Source organism: Eulemur rufifrons, chromosome 7, assembly GCF_041146395.1.
Source record: "Eulemur rufifrons isolate Redbay chromosome 7, OSU_ERuf_1, whole genome shotgun sequence".
NCBI classification, from domain to species: domain Eukaryota; kingdom Metazoa; phylum Chordata; class Mammalia; order Primates; family Lemuridae; genus Eulemur; species Eulemur rufifrons.
The window spans coordinates 273,450,502-273,470,168 of record NC_090989.1 but is presented as its reverse complement, the minus strand read 5'-3'; the positions used below and the strand labels follow the sequence as shown (position 1 = coordinate 273,470,168).

General features: G+C 37.6%; 1 protein-coding gene across 2 annotated transcripts in view; it reads left to right on the top strand.

The window, feature by feature from the left end:
• LOC138388477 (complement C5) overlaps positions 1-19,667 on the top strand; it is a 94,148-nt gene that overhangs the window by 45,599 nt on the left and 28,882 nt on the right. For both annotated transcript variants that reach the window (XR_011234129.1, XM_069476730.1), the window contains exons 23-29: positions 3,427-3,516; positions 4,923-5,135; positions 5,593-5,668; positions 9,884-10,043; positions 13,455-13,550; positions 14,932-15,103; positions 17,931-18,136. Coding sequence is in view for 1 of the 2 variants with exons in the window: in XM_069476730.1 (XP_069332831.1) it covers positions 3,427-3,516; positions 4,923-5,135; positions 5,593-5,668; positions 9,884-10,043; positions 13,455-13,550; positions 14,932-15,103; positions 17,931-18,136 (1,013 nt within the window). In the remaining variant the exon portion in view is untranslated. The remainder of the gene's footprint in view (positions 1-3,426; positions 3,517-4,922; positions 5,136-5,592; positions 5,669-9,883; positions 10,044-13,454; positions 13,551-14,931; positions 15,104-17,930; positions 18,137-19,667) is intronic.

The window sequence follows — 19,667 nt, the reverse complement described above, 5'->3', positions numbered from 1 at the left end:
TTCCCTGCTTTTCTTTTAATTGAGATACTCTAAATCTTCTCAAAGCTAGAATTTTGCAAACATTTGAGCACTGAATCAAGGCGTAAATACATATGCATGTTTTTATGAAATTTAGAATGTACTCAATTAATAATTCTTTTCTTTTCAACTAAAAAAGACAGACTGCAGTAGTTTTTATTAAATGCTTACAATGTATCAAATCATTTTTGTTTTCTTTCAGTGATATACCTGTGGGGAAAAAAACATTTACTTACAAATCTGGAGGACTATACTCAGAATGTTATTTCCTCTGGGAAGCAAAGAATTAATACGCTTTACATTTAAATCAGCTGGGTATCATGAAATGAATAAGGATGACTTCAGTAGAGTAATAAACTGAAAAATCCACCCTATATACATATAGCCACATGCTAACTTATTTCTCTAATTTTACCTTCACACAGACCTCCTCCCAGTCTGCCCATTGTGAATAATCTATGTGTAGCGATGTTACAAGTTCTAGGGGTTTGGCCTCATGCAGTTATGTCAAGCCTCAGAGCCACTGTGTCCTTTGGCCTCTCTTCCTTTTCACCACTGATACTTCCTATACTGACATTATTGCAAACAATTTTGCAAAGCAGCCCCGTCTTTCTCATCCTAGGTGTGAACAGCAGGGCCACAAGATGGGAGTGATTTTTTATCTGGGAATAAATCTTTCTGGAGAAATTTTGGTTTAAAAAAATCTATACTTCTCAGTCTTATCATATGACATTTTTCCTTATCATCTTAGACAACTTATATTTAGGCAGCTTTCTTGCTTTGTAGAGAGCTAAAGAGGAAAAAGATGACCATCAGTCCTGTCTGGGCTATTTCAGAGATTTTATTAGAGACTTACAATACATGTATATTGAAATTATTATACCAGTATGATACTTTACAGAATTCAGTTTTTTAAAAGGCTAAGATGTATTTGGAAAAGTAAATGGACAATAATGTCAAAGGAAGTCTGAAAAGAAAATATTAGTGAGGGAGAATGAGGTATCAGAACAAATTGTTAAGTAATAGTAGTGAAAATTGTGTGACATCAGCTTAAAAAGAGACTAAATACAGAGACTCAATACCCAAAACTAGCTCTAGTTTTTAGTTTCTACTTTCTTTCCCTGACAAGCCCTTTTCTCCCAACTCTTCTCATATCTCAGAGTTAGGCTCCCCCACATCCTGGCAACGTCATCCTCGTTGGTCTGGGCAGGCCTCTCGCATGTTTTATTTTTTCCTTCATCCATGACTCCACTCCCATTTCCCTCCCTTCAAATGCACATCTCAAATGTGTTTGATACATGTCCTTGAATAGGGAGGCAATATTGTTTTGTGTGTATATCTTTTTAACATATATAAAGCGTGTTATAGATCCTATCTTATTTCTTAAGTCTTTAAACTCAATACTCAATTTAAAAGAAATATCTCTATTGCTATATGTACATTTAATTCATTTCTTCTTACACAGAATTTCAGAGTATGTTGCCCCATAATTTTACTTACCCCTCTCCTAGTGATGGATTTCCCACTACCATAAACAACACTGCAGTGAATATCCTTATAAATTTCCCTTGAAAAATATGTGTTTATCTGGAATGAATATATATCTCTCTCCAGGAGTGGGACTGCTGGGTAAAAGGACATATACATATTTCATGTTATTTACTTCTGCAATATTGCTCTTCAGAATGACTATACTCCCACCAGCAGTGGATGAGGGTTCTCATCTCTCCACATCCTCACCGACACTTGGTGTTAATTCTGTGTCTAAAATGTGGCATTTTTGATGGATATAAAGTGATATTATTGTTTTAATTTGGGTTCTTCTGGTTACTAGTGATTTTAAACATTTCTTCATATACTAGTTGGCTATTTGGACTTCCCATCTGTCAATTGCCTATTCATATCTCTTGCACTTTTTTCCCTTTTCCATTTGAGGTTTCTTGTTTATTTCTTCCTGATTTTGCCTCTGATGTACTTCTTTGAGCAACGATAAACCTTTGAGCCAAATCCATCATAATTTTATCTTATAATCATGCTCGTTCAACCACAATGCAAGCCTATAAATGTCTTCATTGAGTTTTATTTTTATATTATATCCTCAGCATTTACCAAGGGTTAATGAAGAAAGAATTTTCACAAGGAATGTTTCTGCATCTCCGGCAAAGCCATGTGGCTTGTCCACTAAATTGCAAAATGTCACTCATTTTTTAAAGCATCTTCTATGTGCCAGAGACTGCCAAGTTCTGGGACCACATCTTGTATAAGAGATGATTCCTGCCCTCAAAGAGCTTTCTTAGCAGGACAATGGGAGGTGGAGTCTCTTGGTAGTGACTACTGTGGGCTCTGCAGTAAAACTTCCTGAGTTCAGATTGCGGCTCCATGTGTACTAGTTCTTTCTAAGCCTCAACTTCATCTATAAAATTAAAATAATAAAAATAGTCCTTGCATAAAGGGTTGTTGTGAGAATCCAAATGCATTTAAAGAGCTTAGTAGAGTGCTTGATACTCTATCAGCAGAATGATAAATGTTATCATTTTTATGACATAAACCAGTGCTTTCAATAGAAAAACTCTCTGATACCAGTATGCCAAAAACTCAATTATTGTACACCTAGCGAAAAAAATATCCTAAATTAAACTGAGAGGAAAAAGTGGAAAGAATTTCAGGTCATGCTTCCCAGTGGAGCTAATGTTCATATATCCTTGACAAGAAATTACATGTTGGTTATTTTTAGATTTCAGTTCCAGGAACAATTTTCTTGTTTTGGAAAAAATGGCATTCTACCTTTTACTGCTGAGTAAGATTTATATAACCTATTTATTTCATCTTTTATAATGACCAGGAAGCTTATAGCCAAATTTAATACTTTATTTAAAGAGATGGCCGGGCGCGGTGGCTCACGCCTGTAATCCTAGCACTCTGGGAGGCCGAGGCGGGTGGATCGCTCGAGGTCAGGAGTTCGAGACCAGCCTGAGCAAGAGCGAGACCCCGTCTCTACTAAAAATAGAAAGAAATTATATGGACAACTAAAATATATATAATACAAAAAATTAGCCGGGCATAGTGGCGCATGCCTGTAGTCCCAGCTACTCGGGAGGCTGAGGCAGTAGGATCGCTTAAGCCCAGGAGTTTGAGGTTGCTGTGAGCTAGACTGACGCCACGGCACTCACTCTAGCCCGGGCAACAAAGCGAGACTGTCTCAAAAAAAAAAAAAAAAAAAAGAGACTATACAAGCCCAAGGTTTGATAAAACTCCTCAGTGACTTCTAACTTTCTTGTAAAATTTTAATAGTGTTATTATAAAAAGCATCTTTTATTTTGAAAAAATTTTTGGAGGTATATGTATTTTAAATAATCTGAAAATAGCCTTCTAGGAGCTCTGTGTAAATGTACATTTTTTAAATTACAGGTGTTGTCAGCAGGCGAAAGGAGTTCCCATACAGGATACCATTAGATATGGTCCCCAAAACAAAAGTCAAAAGGATTTTGAGTGTAAAAGGTAAATTAACGAATGTCATTTTTATTTCCCATTTCACTTTTTCTTCAAACAAAAGTCAAATATCCTCATGATTACTCTATTTCTCCACTTCCTTGCTCAGTAGCATACAAACCCACCTCTGGGAGTACCCTGCCCCTACCCACCACCACCTTGAAACATTTGATCACTTTTCCAACTATCTTCCCCCACTGGCCTGATTTAAATGGAGTTTGCTTTTCCCATGATGGAGGATGGGGGCTGTCATTGGCCCAAAGACTTATCTAAAATGGGAGTGCAGCTGGTTTTAGACTTAAAGAACTTTCCGTGGTCCAGTCCTGCTCCAGAGAAGACTGTACGACCTGCAAATGGCCCCAAGAGAACAGCACTGCTCTGCTGAAGTACCAGTCCCAGAGGGGTTTTCTAAGTCCATTTATGCTGCTGTAATACCCGAGACTGGGTAATTTATAAAGATCAGAAATTTATTGCTTACAATTCTGGAGGCTGGGAAGTCCAAGAACAAGGCACCAGCAGATTCAGTGTCCGGCAAGGGCTGCTCTCTGCCTCCAAGATGGCCCCTTGTTACTGCATCCTCAAGTGGTAGATGGCAGAAGCCAAAGAAGCAAAAAGGGATGGACAGCTCCTTCACTCCTCTTTTATAAGGTCATTAAACCCATTCATGAAGGCAGAGCCCCCATGACCTAACTGATTCTCAAAAAGCCCCACTTTCTAATACCATTGCTTTGGTGATTAGGTTTCAATATATGAATCTTGGAGGGACATATACATTCAAACTATAGCAGAAGTTCTTTCCCTTCCATTACATTTGCAGAAGTGACATGTTTGGTAGGTTTTGCCTGGTCTCCAGCCTTTATAATTTAATAACATGTCATTCAAAATGATAGACTGTCCTGATTATGTTTTATCTCAGATAAAATCTTGGAATCACAGCATGTTAGTACTGGAAAGGAACTTTTTGACCATGTGCAACCCTTTTGTTGGATATGAAAAAAAAGGGCTTTCCCAAGATTGCATGGTGAGTTACAGACAGAGTAGTCACAGCACTTGCTGTTTGGGCTCTTTGCCTTGCTTCCTGGGAAGGGATGGTTAACATGGTTTACAATGTCTAAGGCTATCAGGTTGAATGACAACTAATTTGCCATGTTCTCTGCCCAGTAACCTGTCCATCATATTACATTATCTCCCACCATATTTTAGTGATATTTTTAAATCTTCTTTTTTGTTGTTATTGTTTCTTTTCAATTCATATTCCTAACCAGATCTTTTCTTCTCACCCTATTTCTGAGAAGCAAGTCAACTGCCTAGATAAAAACGGAAGAATAGAGAAGGTTGCTCTTCTCTCTTTAGAATATACTGTTAGAAGTTGATAGACAGTGGTTGTGTCTACTTTGATTTCTTTTTTGTTTCAGGACTGCTTATCGGTGAGGTCCTGTCTGCAGTTCTAAGTCAGGAAGGCATCGATATCCTAACCCACCTCCCGAAGGGGAGTGCAGAGGCAGAGCTGATGAGCATTGTCCCAATATTCTATGTTTACCACTACCTGGAAGCAGGAAATCATTGGAACATTTTTAATCCGAACTCATTAACTAAAAAACAGAACCTGAAGAAAAAATTAAAAGAAGGTAAAAAAAAAAAAAAGCTATTTCACATAAAAATCTAGTGATTTTTAAACTATTATTTCAATTAAACTAATATTTAAGTTATGAATTGTATAAAAGTTTAATTGTAAAATCATTTTAGTCGAAAAAAATCATGCGGAGGACTCTACTATATAAATAAATACTATTTCTGTAGCATTTTGGCTTAACTTGCCAAAATGCCTGGATGAGAGACAAGACACCTGCCTTCCAAGCTCTACAGAATACTTCCTTCCTCTTTGAATGAGATCAGAATGTTCTGCTTGATAATTCCCTATTCAAGCAATTCATATACTTCCTTTGAGAAGTCAGTGTTGGCCACCGAACACATGCTTGTTGCCCAACACCAAAGGAAGTTTACCATTCCCAGGGGCTGGTAAAGGGCTCTTTGAGTAGAAATGGGGTCACTGAAGCACTGTGTTCTTTTTCTGGTGCCTCTTAGGGATGGTGAGCGTCATGTCCTACAGAAATGCTGACTTTTCTTACAGTATGTGGAAGTATGGAAGTGCTAGCACTTGGTAAGTAGGAGGTTTTGACTTGTGTTTTCATACAGTAGTTGATTCATTAACTAAAGAGTAACAGCCGTAATGGAAACTCCATTCCTTCCATTGCTTAGGCCGAAAGCCTTATCATCCTTCACTCCCCTCTCTTTCTCCTACAATCCACATCTGATCCAGCAGAAATGTTTGGCTGTGGCTTCAAAATATATCCTGAATTTGACTACTTCTCACCAACTCCACCACACCATGCTGGGCCAAGCCACTTTCCTTGCTCATCTGGCATATTGCACTAGCTTCTAATCTTCTTGCCTCAGCCCTTGCTCCTCTTCAGTCTGTACTCAGCACAGCAGCAGCTGGAGTAAACCTGTTCAAACATGTTAGGTCGTGCCACTCAAAACCCTTCCCATCTTATCCAGAGTAAAAACCAAACTTTTTATTGTGATCTACAAAGCTCTGGCCCCCCACTCTGGTCTCCCACCTTATCTCCTACCCACTGCTTCCCTCCACTTCAGGGCCTTTGCGCTGACTGTTCCCTCTGTCTGGAGTGCTCCTCCCTCAGTTTAACCATGGCTGGCTGCCTTATTTCCCTCAGGTCTTCACCAAAGTCACTTTCTCAGTAAGAACAGTGCTATATCATATCTAAAATCACAACTCATCCCAACACCTCATTTCCTTCTCCCCTATGTTCTGTTTGTCCTTAGCATTTATTACTAACATCTTTACTTATTCCACTTATTGCCCATCTTCCTCACTAGGAGATAAGCTCCACGTAGGCAGTTCTGAGTATTCCTAGCACCTGGTACGTAGCTGGCACATAGTAGGTTCTCAATATTTATTCAATGAAACAATTTCCATAATTCTAGTGATTTGAGGGAAAGACAGTCTGAATTGATTAAAATTCCTTATAGCAATCTATTTTCAAAAAATATTATCATGCTTTGAAAAGCTATTTAATAAAAATACAATGTGTCAGGTACTTTGTAGGTTCTATATGAAACACATTTAAGAAATTTACAACCTAGAATAATTTACTTTTAGATTTTGCCATTTAAACAAGAGTCCCCAGAATTTCATCTTCAGTGCTCTTACTTTCTGTAATATGTCCTTGTACAATCTCATTTTTGCTTATGACTCATAATCAATATCTCAAGGCCTAACAATGTCTTTCCTAAGTTCCAGATCCACATTTCTAGGTGACTTTTGGCTGTATCTCCAACAGTTACCAAGTGCCACAGATTGTATCTTAGAATTGGGTCTAACCAAGTGTGGGTGGTGCATTCAAAAAGACTCCCAGACCCTGGAGCATGCAAACCAGAGGAGAAGCCCCAGCATTCAGGGGTGGATGTGGGTGTCAATGAAAACTGGGAAACTGCCACAACAGGACCTGGAAAATAGATGCCTGGAGAACAAAAGTCCCCATGGGGAGGTGCTACAACCCCTCAGTAAACACCCAGAGCCTTCTAGAGTCTGGGGCAAGGCTGAGTGGGTGATGTTCATCCAGAAACATAGGAACACTTGAATACTGTTCTAGACCCAACTCCATGAGTTCCTTGAAAGAAATAATATACATAGAAGAAAGTATCTGGCACTGAATACCCTCAAACATTTCTTTTGAGAAATATAGAGACGATACAAAAAAAGTACAAATATCATTCATATTAACAAAACCTAAAATCAATTACTGTGAATATTTTCATATTAGCATAGTCTTCCCTTTTAAAAAGAAAATATTACAGATATAGTTCAAGCTTTTCCTTTTAACACAAGTTTCCATCTTATTCTCATCTACTTCCCCCCGAGGGCATTAACTAGCATGAGTTTGTGCATCTTTCCAGACCATTTCTAATCCTTCATATACATATATATGAATTTATATAGTCCCTTTTGTGTTTTTAAATGATCATAACTAGTACTGTACCCATTATTCTGCAACTTGCCTTTTCCTTCAATAGTTAGTTTTGTAGGTCTAGCAATATAGGTAAATCTAGCTCATCCCTTTTCATTGCCATGCAGTATTTCTCTTTGCAAATATATCATGTATCACATATTCTTTATCCATTCTCATTTTGATGGACAGTCATTTCCAGTTTTTACTGTAATGAACATCTTCATATGTCTCTTTGTGTACGTGTGACAGTTTCTCTATCCCAAGAGATGGAATTGCTGCAACATAAGGCATGTACATTTTCAGTTTTGCAAGATTTTGCCAGATTTCTCTTCAAAGTGACTTTAAAAATTCTTTTCTACTATTTTAGTCCTAGACCTTATTTTGAAACTTGAAGAGCCAAACTAGAATATATGAAGAACTTCTACAGGTAGTCTAGGATCTAGAACAAAAGCGGGTCAAATAGGCTGCTCTTTCTCCTTTCCTCCAAGTCTCTCTTAAATTTTAAATTTCAAGCCAGTCTACAAGAGACAGGTCAATGAGAAGAGGAGAACACAAACAGCTAAAGCAAGATGTATTTGCTTCAATACTAGAGAAGAGCTTTGTAGATACTCACTCCTTGAGGACTCTGGGGCTGGGGCACCCAAGAGTACCAAAGAGAAAGAGAGATAAGAGCTTACAACTGTTGAATACTTACTGTAAGCCAGAACTATTTTAAGTGTATCCATATATTTAATCCTTATAATTAATTCCAGGAAGTGAGTGACCTTTCCCATGTATTGCCATTGCCTTTTTTCAGAGATGAAACTGAAACAGAGACGGTACAGAATTGACCAAGTGGCTAATAGTCAGCCTCGCAGTCTGACTACACTCATAGGCCTCCCTAACCTGCTAACAGAAAAGAGACTTCCAAAAGCCAAAATCCCAAGAGAGCCCAATGTAACATTCAGGCCAATCCTTGAAAATGTGAGTGCTCTTGAACATGACTAATCCATGAAAGCATTCCTGCTCCTTGGGAGCATCTTGGGAGGTTAAAGGGAGAGGAGATCTCAATTCTTTCCCCTGAAAGTCAGCAGGATAGAAAGCAAACTTTTGATGTCTCCAGAGGAAGAGTTAGGAAAAGGCACCTAGTTGTGGAGAGGCAAGTTCCAATTAATGTCAAAAAAATATTTTTTTTAAATAATTAAGGCTGTTAAAGCAAAGATCAAGAACAACCTAAATGTCTATAGATAGGGAAATGACTAACATAGTTTTGGTGCGTCTGTACCAAATGTACAGATTACCAAATGTAATTTAATGTATAAAATCATTTGTAAAAAATATGAGGAAACTTTATATATTAATATAGATCTCTAAGGTGTATTATAAAATGAAAAAAAGCCAAGTACAGAATAATGTAAATAATATTCTACTATTTGGGTGTGGTTGGGAAAGGTAGACAGGAAGACTATATTCTTGTATTTATTATTTGGAAGAATGCACGAGAAACAACGATAGCCTTCTATGGGGGATAGAGCAGGAGGGAGACTTCCTTATATATCCTTTTATGCTTTTGGATTTTTGAATTACATGAGGGTTTTACCTCTTGAAAAAAATTGCTTAAAATACATTTTAAAAATGAAAATGAACATAAAGGTAGAACAAATTTTATGTGAGAGGAAGTTGGGGACGGGGAGTCGAGTGGTCTGAATCTCAGGATTGGGGCTCTTGGGCAGCTGAGAGATTGAAGAGGCATCGTGGAGGGTATGAATTCCATCCTCTCTGAATCTCTTTGATGGCTATTAGTAGAGACTGAAATTACTTTTTGACTAAGTAATTATGATCACTAAAGCTTCCTTGTGAGGTAGTGAGTTCTATGTCAATGGCATCATTCAAAAGGGAGAAAGATAAACGCTCCAGAGAATGTAGGGAAGGGGAATTCAGGCCACAGATAGGAACTTACATTCCATGGCATGTACAAATTTCACAATCTAGAATTTTAAGATTTTACTCTTTCATGTCTGTTGTTCATGAGGCAGTACCTTGACTCAAAGCTATTTATTTCACCTCTGTTATTTTTAGCTTTAGAGAGTTTTTTTTTTTTTTATCATTAGGAATCAATTTTTAGCTTAGCTCTAACAATGTTGTAATCACAGAAAACATGCTGTTCACATTTGTTGACTGAATGCTTTGGAGAGCTTCCAAAATCTTCCTTTCTCTTGTAAAATAGTGACTTACTTTGGAATTGCATATTTAAAATGTTACTTTCTTTTAAGGAATAAAATTGTATAAACTAAAACACCTTATAAACCATGCGCCAAAAGGGATTCAATGTTCTAAATATTTATTTATTTTCTTTTGTCTTAAAGGTTAACAGCTTTTGCTTTAAGAGTACTTGGACAAGTAAATAAATATGTAGAGCAGAACCAAAATTCAATTTGTAATTCTTTATTGTGGCTGGTTGAGAATTGTCAATTAGAAAATGGAGCTTTCAAGGAAAATTCCCAGTATCAACCAATAAAATTACAGGTAAGGAAACCAAATGTACAAATTAGCAATAGTTTCACTTACAATTTTGAGTTTCATTCTCATCCTTTTATGGGAGGATGAAAAAGAAGAAAGGAAAATAGTATATGTAATCCTGCAAGAAACTCCTTTTGTAAACAAGCAAAGAATACAAAAGGTCTTCCCATACTATCTGAAGTGACAAGATCTTCAGAAAGTTCACTGGAGGTCAGATAAGTGATATCTTAGACATCTTGCATGACAGGCATTCATTGTTCACAGGGCATAAATTCCAGAGATCTCACAATGAGTAAAATATACTAATTTGTCTGCCTATGGTATGAATCTGTACCTGAAGTTCAGAGCCTTTTTACAGGTCAAGGTTGCAAGGTGTTGTCATGAAAGATGGGAGCCTATTTATATCCTGTTAGTGAGAAAGATGGGGGCCAATTTATTAAAAAAAGTGCAACAAAGTGATTTTAAGATTAGAATCTACATACAAGCTTGAATTAAAAAGTACAAACGGTCCTCAATATTATGATGGTGTGAAAGCAACATGCATTCAGTAGAAATCGTACTTCTAGTACTCATACAACCATTCTGTTTTTCACTTTCAGTACAGTATTTAATAAATTACATGATATATTCAGTATTTTATTATAAAGTAGGCTTTGTATTAGATGATTTTTCCCAACTGTAGGCTAATGTAAGTGTTCTGAGCATGTTTAAATAGGCTAGACTAAGCTATGATATTAGCTAGGTTAGGTGTATTAAACACATTTTCAATTTAGAATATTTTCAATTTATGATGAGTTTATCAGGACATAACCCCATCATAAGTTGAGGAGCATCTGTAATTATAATATCACTCCAAGATATCTCTATATCATCTATTCCTTAGAATGTTTCTTTAAAATTCAACAAAATCTCTTTTTTTTCTGCCTGCCCCAATCCAATTCCTTTCTTATCAGTCATGAGTGACCTCCATGGCTGACATTGGCTCTCATAGTGGTCCTCAGTTGTAACAATAGCAGATTAGAACTCCCACAAGAAATGGGGCAATGAACATCATCTAGGTGCTATTTGAGGAGTAAAATACTACAACGCTTTTTTCTTAAGATACTCATCCATCCATCCATCTATCCGCATTCGTTCAATAACCACTCACTGAGTATCTTAATACATACAAGGGACTATTTTGGGCATGGTGGGGCAGAAGGGGTAGAAAGATTGGACCCCAGATAGTATTCCTGCCACAAAGGAGCTCATACACTGGTAAAGAAGGTGGGGTATAAATGCTAGTATAAATACTAGCAACTCTAATCAATGTATATGTCTGTACATGCATTTATTTATTCAATAAATATCTGTTGAATGCATACTAAGTGCTAGATGGCAAGGACACAACAGTGAACAAAACAGGTGTGGTCACTGAGGCCATACAGCTTACAATCCAGCAGAAATGTCAGATATTAAGTAATTTCAAGTGTGTGATACATGTTCAGAAAAGGGAAATAGAGTTTCATTGAAAGCTAAGGATCTAACCTAGATAGGGGGACTTGAAAAAAATGAGTTAACCAGGCTCCTGGGAGACAGGTAGGAGGGAAGGAAGCAGAAAGAGCATTTCATGTAGAGGCAACAGCATGCCTGGCACTTTTTTTAAGGATTAATATTCTTTTTTTTATTGAAAATAAGGTGTAAAACATGATACCTTGCTGCATGTATACATTGTGGAATGGCTAAATCAAGCTAATTAACACGTATTACCTCACATATTTATCATTTTTTGTGGTGAGAACATTTAAAATTTACTCTCTTAGCAATTTTCAAGTTTATAATACATTGTTATTAACCATAGTAACTATGTTGTACAATATATCTCTGGGACTTATTTTTCTCCCCAATCACCAGCACCCATAGCCCCTGGTAACCACCATTCTATTTTTGCTTCTAGGAGTTTGGCTTTTTCAGATTTCACATGTAAGCGAGATTATGGAGTATTTGTCTTTTTGTAACTGGTTTGTTTCACTCAGTATAATGTCCTTTAAGTTCATCCATGTTGTCACAAATGACAGGAATTCCTTCTTTGTTAAGACTGAAGAGCACTCCATTGTGTGTATGGTCGGCTCTCCATATCTGTGGGTTCTGCATCCTCAGATTCAATCAACCTCAGATAAAAAATATTCAGGAAAAAAACAATAAAAAATAAAAATGCAACAATTAAAAAATATAATATAACAACAATTTATATAGCATTTACATTGTTTTAGGTATTATAAGTAATCTAGAGATACAGGAGGATGTGTGTTGGTTATATGCAAATACTATGCCATTTCTATAAAGAACTTGAGCCCTCATGAATTTTGATATCTGTAAGGGTCTTGGAACCAACCCCAGCAGATACCAAGAGACAAGTATATACCACATTTTCTTTATCCATTCATCTGTTGATGGACATTTAGGTTGATTCCAAATCTTGGCTATTGTGAATAATGCTTCATTGAACATTGAACATTGGACATTAAACATTCCAGTGCTTCAACATGCTGATTTCATTTCCTGTGGATATATACCCAGAAGTAGAATTTCTGGATCATATGGTAGTTCTATTTTTGATATTTTTGAGGAACCTCCATACTAGTTTCCATAATGGCTGTGCTAATTTACATTCCCACCATCAGTGTACGGGGTTGGGGGGGTTCCCTTTTCTCCATATCCTTGCTAACACTTGTTATCTCTGGTCTTTGGATAATAGCCATCGTAACAGGTGTAAGGTGATATCTCCTTGTGGTTTTCATTTGCATTTCCATGATGATTAATGATGTTCAGTGTTTTTTCATATCCTTGTTTTGCCTGGCCTTTTGAATTGGAGAGAGAGAGAGGGTGGTTCATCAAAGAACTGGGACCACAAGAGCTAGGGGGTGGGGGGAAAGGCGGTACATGGACAACGTAGGTAACCTGCAATTCTGTATCCCCCGTAACAATAAGATGAAATAAAAAAAAATACAAAAAAAAAAAAAAGAACTAGGGGGAGAGTGGCATGAAATAAAACTGGAGAAGTAAACAGACTTCACTGAAGGTCTTCTAAGCATTGTGCTGGAATATCCCTACACTAAGAGGAAAAAATATGGGAGAACAGAGACCAATTAGTGCTTCATAGAGGAGGTGGCATTTTAACAGGGTCTTGAAGGAGGGAGAGAATTTGAATGTGGTGAAAAAGTATGAAGTGGTGCTTGGGGAGGGGAAGGGGAGACAGGTAGGAGAAGGCATTCAAGTAAGAAAGACCCAGAGCTTACTGAGAAGTGGTAAGCAGCCTAGCTGGACAGCATGAAGGGAAAGAGTGGGAGATAAGGCTCAAAACAAAGATTAGAACCAGGTCATTTTACTTTAAAGACACCATTTCACTCTCATTTTAAAACATTGCTTATTTTTTAGGGTACCTTGCCTGTTGAAACCCAAGAGAACACCTTATATCTTACAGCCTTTGCTGCGATTGGAATTAGAAAGGCTTTTGATATATGCCCCCTGGTGGTAAGTGAGCGTTTTCTTTCTCTAACACCCATATCATGTATTTCTATACCACAGTACTGGAGGGGCCACCTATCAGAACACACTTAGTTTCAAAAGCTGCTTTTCCTTCTTTTCACATTACTTGAAAATAACTTTAACTCCAGAATCAAAAGATTTCAGAACTATGATAGATATTAAAGATCACTTAGTCCAACCTGCTCATTGACATTTTAGAGAGCTGAGGCCTGTAAGTACGATGAATTCAATTGCCCAGTGTCAGGGGCTACTGAATTGTAGAGCTGAGTCTAGAACTGGTAACTGGGACTGTGATGGGAGAATGATCCAGTGTCTCCAGCTTCCCTCTCTTATCTCTGCTAGATCCTACTGTATGTATGTTACTGTTATCCTGTAGTTGAGGGACTCTGCTTCTTTAGCTTGTTCTGCTTCATTTACTCAGAAGCTGAGGGGAGAAAAGAGAGGATCCACCTAAGTGAATCAACATAGAGGATCCCAAAGGTTAATGGCGATGATACCCTGGTCTGGGAAGAGATGGAGCCCCAAGCTGAGGTTAAATACTCCTGCCTACAAGTCAGAAGTCAATTAAACATGTCCTTCAAACCAGGATACAGAATCAAGATGGAAAAATCCAAGGGGATTTGCAGGACTGGAACCACAAAACAAAACCATTTCCTTTTAGTTTGTTTCAAAAGCATTGGTATTTACACTTAACAAGACAAAATAATCAATGACAACCAGTTCCCAGGGGCCTAGAGGACCAGTTGGCACTTAGTGGCCACATGAGTGAGAGACACAGGCAGAACTGGGAGACTAGGAGCCAGGCTGGATGTTAGCAGCCTTGCATCAGGCTTTCTCCTAACCCACTTATCCAAAAAATAACTATTCTAATAGTGTTGGGACAAAGCAATTGGGACTATTTTTCAGGAATTCTCAGGATCAAAAACTACTTTGGCAGCACTCTTTTCCTGCTATTTATGGTGTTATTTTTTAAGTATATCTCCTTTTGAATGCGAGAGCCTGTCTCAGCCATGCTGAGAGGGAATGATGAAAGTTGTGTCCATGCTCGGTGCTGCTGCTTCCCGGAGACTAAGTATGATGTTGGAATCAGAAACTAAAGGGACAAAACTTCTGAAGGGGACGTGAGAATTTGGGGGCAAAAGCTTAACCCAGTTTGAACAATGTCATTGTCCCTTCTGAGATTATGCTTTGTTCCTTCTCTCAGAAGGATTTTTTTCACTGAGACCCCATCCATTTCCATTAGGTTGGTCCTCTTTCCATCCCTCATCTTGCCTGCCCCAGGATGGTGTGACCTGAGGGTAGTTCATATCAGTTCATAGGATGCTTGACCAAGAAACTTAGGTCTATCTTCTGCTCTTGTTTGCAGAAAATCAGCACAGCTGTAACTAAAGCTGAAAACTTTCTGCTTGAAAATACCCTCCCAGCCCGGAGCACCTTTACACTGGCCATTGCTGCTTATGCACTTTCCCTGGGAGATAAAACTCACCCACAGTTTCGCTTAATTCTTTCAACCCTGAAGAGGGAAGCTTTGGCTAAAGGTATGATCTGTTCCCTACATTTATTCAGCAAGCATTTACTAAGTCTGCTAATTCTGGGAAGTGCGTGGTGGCATGCAAAGTTTAGTAGGACACATCGCTGCCCTCAAGGAACAAACCATCACAATACAATGTAATAAGTGCTGTTATTCATTCATTAAACAAATATTTATTCATTCCTTTACTCCACAAATACGAATTGAGTATCCATTGGATACCTCCTTTGTACCTGGCACTGTTCTAGGTTCTGGGGATAAGACAACAAACAAAACAGACCTAAAAAAAAAATCAGTCCTTCATGAAACTTACATTCTAATTGGGTATCAACAAACATGATAAATAAGTAAAATTTTATGAATAGATTGGTGGTGGCTGATATGAAGAAAAGTAAAGCAGGGAAAGGTGATACGGTGAGGGGTGGGTTGTAATTTTAGACAGGGCATCTAGGCTTAAGCATCACTGAAGATGGTATTTGGGTCAAGACCTGAAAGGAGGTGAGGAAACAAGTCTTGTGGCTAGGTATAAGGGTGTTCCTGGTGGAGAAACAACAGGTGCAAATCACTTGAAGCACGAGCATGCCTGGCGTCCAATAATGACAAGGACGCCAGTGTGATTGCAGAGGAGTGAGATGAGGAGAAGGAAGTGAGGTCAGGGAAAGAAGGAGCACAGGCAGGTCATATAGGACGTTAGAGTCATTACAGGGGCTATTTGGGGCTTCTGTATACAGTTGAGGGATGGACAATTCACCCAAGCGAGCAGGTGAATTGAAGCTAAAATCCAGCCTGTGCTCCAGTCCTCGAGCTGTGCACCCTGGTTTAGGGCTGCTTCCACCCAAAGCAAGGGGTGCCTGTGTCTCATCCACGTCAAGGTGCTGTGGGACCAGAGGGAGCCTAGAACTTTAGCTTCAGCTTTGAATGAGAATGGAAGCCATTGGAGGATTTTAAGCAAAGGAGTATATGAGCTAGATTTTATTCTACCAGGTTTGCTATAAAAGTATGTATTTTGTTTTGAAGAATGAAGGTATTGCTTCCTACAGGTCAAGAGTAAAGAAATAGAAAGAGTAGCAGTGATCGTTGGCATGATTGGGCACTTCTGAGCCGTCTACTGCCTAAAGTTTTCTAAAAGTATTATAAATCTTACTGAGGTTTATAACAGTCTACAAAATTTGGATTCTGTCATCATTTGTTTAAAAATGACTAAATTTTAACATATACCTCAAAACCATTTGTATGATACTTCTAAAATAATACAAAAGAAATTATTGTGTATTGTGAGATATGGATCATAAAATCATAGAATTTAAGAGATAGAAGGGAACTTAATAATTCAAATAATGTTTGAGCTAGAAGTTTCTTTCTTTTTATTTCAGCTTATTATGGGGGGGTACAAAAGTTCAGGTTACATACATTCCCCATGTTTCTTAAAAAACCTAAATTAAACCCTTTGTTTTATTTATTTATTTATTTTTCAAACCCTTTGTATTAAATACAGCAAATCTGAGTCTCTGAGAGGAAAGGAAAGTATCATGTCAAGGTCATGCAAATAATGTAGTTATGAAATGTGAACATATACATCAAAATTTCCAAATATACATTACTGGCTTTTAAAAAAAAATGATTTCCAGATATGCATTACTGTTTTTTAAAAAATAATTTGTTCCAAGAAGAATTTGAGGTTATAAGGTTAAATTACTAAAGCAATAACAAATATAATTAGAACCTAATGTATGAAAAGTACTACATATGTGAAATTGTCTTTAGTGCTTTAAATTGGGAGGAGAGGCCGGGCATGGTAGCTCGTGCCTGTAATCCCAGCACTCTGGGAGGCCGAGGCAGGAGGATAACTAGAGGCCAGGAGTTCAAGACCAGCCTGGGCAACATAGTGAGATCTTATCTCTACAAAAAATTAAAAATAAATACATAAATAAATAGGAGATAACGAAAGACTGAACTAAGGCTTTGGGTATAATCTCATAATTTTCAGGATGTGAATTTTTGCCATTAGGGAGAAAGGTTTTCCAATTTATCTTTTCATGTCAGTAATAATAATAATCCTTTATATGTGCATGGTGTTTTTAGGTTTACAAAAACTTACATTTAGTATCTCATTTGAGTTTTACTGCAATGGAAGAAACTATTATCTATACTTTAGGTATTAGGAAACCAAGTCCCACAGAATTAAAGGAATTTGCCCAAGTTGACACAGTTAGCAGGAAAGACTAGAACTTGGATTTACTAATTCTCAGTTTATTTCACTTTCCATTCTACCATACTACCTCTCCCTAGTACATGTAGAATTTCTATGTTGACCTTTTTAAATATAGGTTGAGTATCCTTTATCTGAAATGCTTGGGACCAGAAGTGTTTTGGATTTCTGATTTTTTCAGATTTTGGAATATTTGCATATACATAATGAGATTTCTTGGGGATTGGACCCAAGTCTAAAATTTGTTTATGTTTCATACATACCTTATATACATAGCCTGAAGGTAATTTTATACAGAATTTTTAAAAAATTTTGTGCATGAAACAAGTTTTGACTTTATTTTAACTGCAATGCACAAGGTCAGGGTGGAATTTTCCACTGTGACATCATGTTGGCACTCAGAAACTTTCGGATTTTGGATTTTTGTATTCGGACTGTTCAACATGTAAAGTCAAGTGGCACTGTATTAAGGGATCTTGTTTTGTATTGGTCTTGAGGAAGTTCTTCTTGCAAAGAGAGGTAAGTAACTTCTAGAAACTGGAAAGCCATTAATATACCTGTTAGAATTGTTATGTCAAATTCACATTTTTGATCATATTAATGAATGTGATTTGTTGACGTTCAGGTAATCCACCCACGTATCGTTTTTGGAAAGACGATCTGCAACAAAAAGACAGCTCTGTACCTAATGCTGGTACAGCACGTATGGTGGAAACCACTGCCTACGCTTTACTCACCAGCCTGAGCTTGAAAGAAATGAATTATGTCAACCCAATCATCAAATGGCTATCTGAAGAACAGAGGCATGGAGGTGGCTTTTATTCAACCCAGGTAACATTTCTTTGTCGCATTTCATCCTCCTGTAGATGTTTTTATTTGCTCCCAGACCATACATTCCACACTCACTCTGGCCTCCATGCTTTTGTCCACCAAATCAGCATGCCACAGGTATGAATAAACGTCCACAATCAAAGGAACCCCCTAGAGGTTGTATGCATTAATACCCTTATTATACAGAGGAGGGAATGAGCCCAGAGAGCTTCACTCATGGAGTTAGTGTCAGAGCCAAAATTAGAACTCATGTTTCCTGACTCTAAGCCCAGTACTTCCTGTATGATTCTTAATCACTGTGAAAGGCTAATATGATTATCAGCAATTATGTCACCTCCTATGTTATAAATAATGGCTGCCATGTAGGTAAAAGTACTGATTTCCCTCCCCACCAAAAAAATAAATAAAAAGTGAGAGAAATACTGATTGATACTTAGCTATCTATCAGCTCATTTGAGTTGCAATAATTTACAACTATTATGTAGTTGTATAACATACATCTATATCCAAAGTTTAGCTCAAATATTACCATCTTCCTTGCTTTCTGGATATTTAGATAATGATGGAATATATATATCTCTATGTATAAAATTTAGAGGTAGAAGGGTCCTTCAGTAGTAATTTACTGATCATCTAATGGGTTTCATCTTGGGTACAACTGTGGGATTAGCAAAAAAGAGTGCTCTATTGATTAGTATTGGCTGCCATGAACATAGGCAGGGGAAGTAGCTATGTATTTAGCATCTCTGACCTAGTCATGTTTCCTGATTTTATAGATGAAGAAGATGAGGTCCAAAAAGATAAAGTTCATTCACTTATCCCTTTAGCAAGTACTTGTTGAATAGCTACCATATGTACCTCCTGAATGTAATGGACATTGTTTTTGTCAATTTTGTGCTGCTATAACAGAATACCAGAGATTGGTTAATTATAATGAATAGAAATTTATTAGCTCACGGTTCTGGAGGCTAGGAATTCCAAGATCAAAGGACAAGAATCTAGTGAGGGCCTTCTTGCTGTGTCAACCCATGGTAGAAGGTCAAAGAGAAGGTGACGAAGAGAGATAAAGAGGCAGAGAGAGAGCAAGGAGGGGCCAAATGTGTGCTTTTATAAGAAACCCAGATCTGCAAAAACAAACAAACAAACCCACTCTGGCGATAACAGCATTAATCCATTCATGAGGGTGGTGCCCCCATAACCCAAACACTTCCCAACACCACTGCATTGGGCATCTAGTTTCCAACACGTGAACTTTGAGGGACACATTCAAATCATTGCAGACACCAAGAAAGAGATACAATTAATACCTACTTGCCCCATGAATCTTACATTATAAGGGGGGAGGACAATAATAAATTGTAAATGAAAGTATTACAAATTGAGCTGAGTGCTATAAAAGACAGAAGGGGAACATTGAAACAGAAAAATGTGAAAGGAGAGTTTACAGCCTCACTGGGGAGATATTTAAGCTGAGACAGAAGGATAAGAAAGAGATAATCACACAAAGAGCCCGGAAGCATTCTTCAAAGAG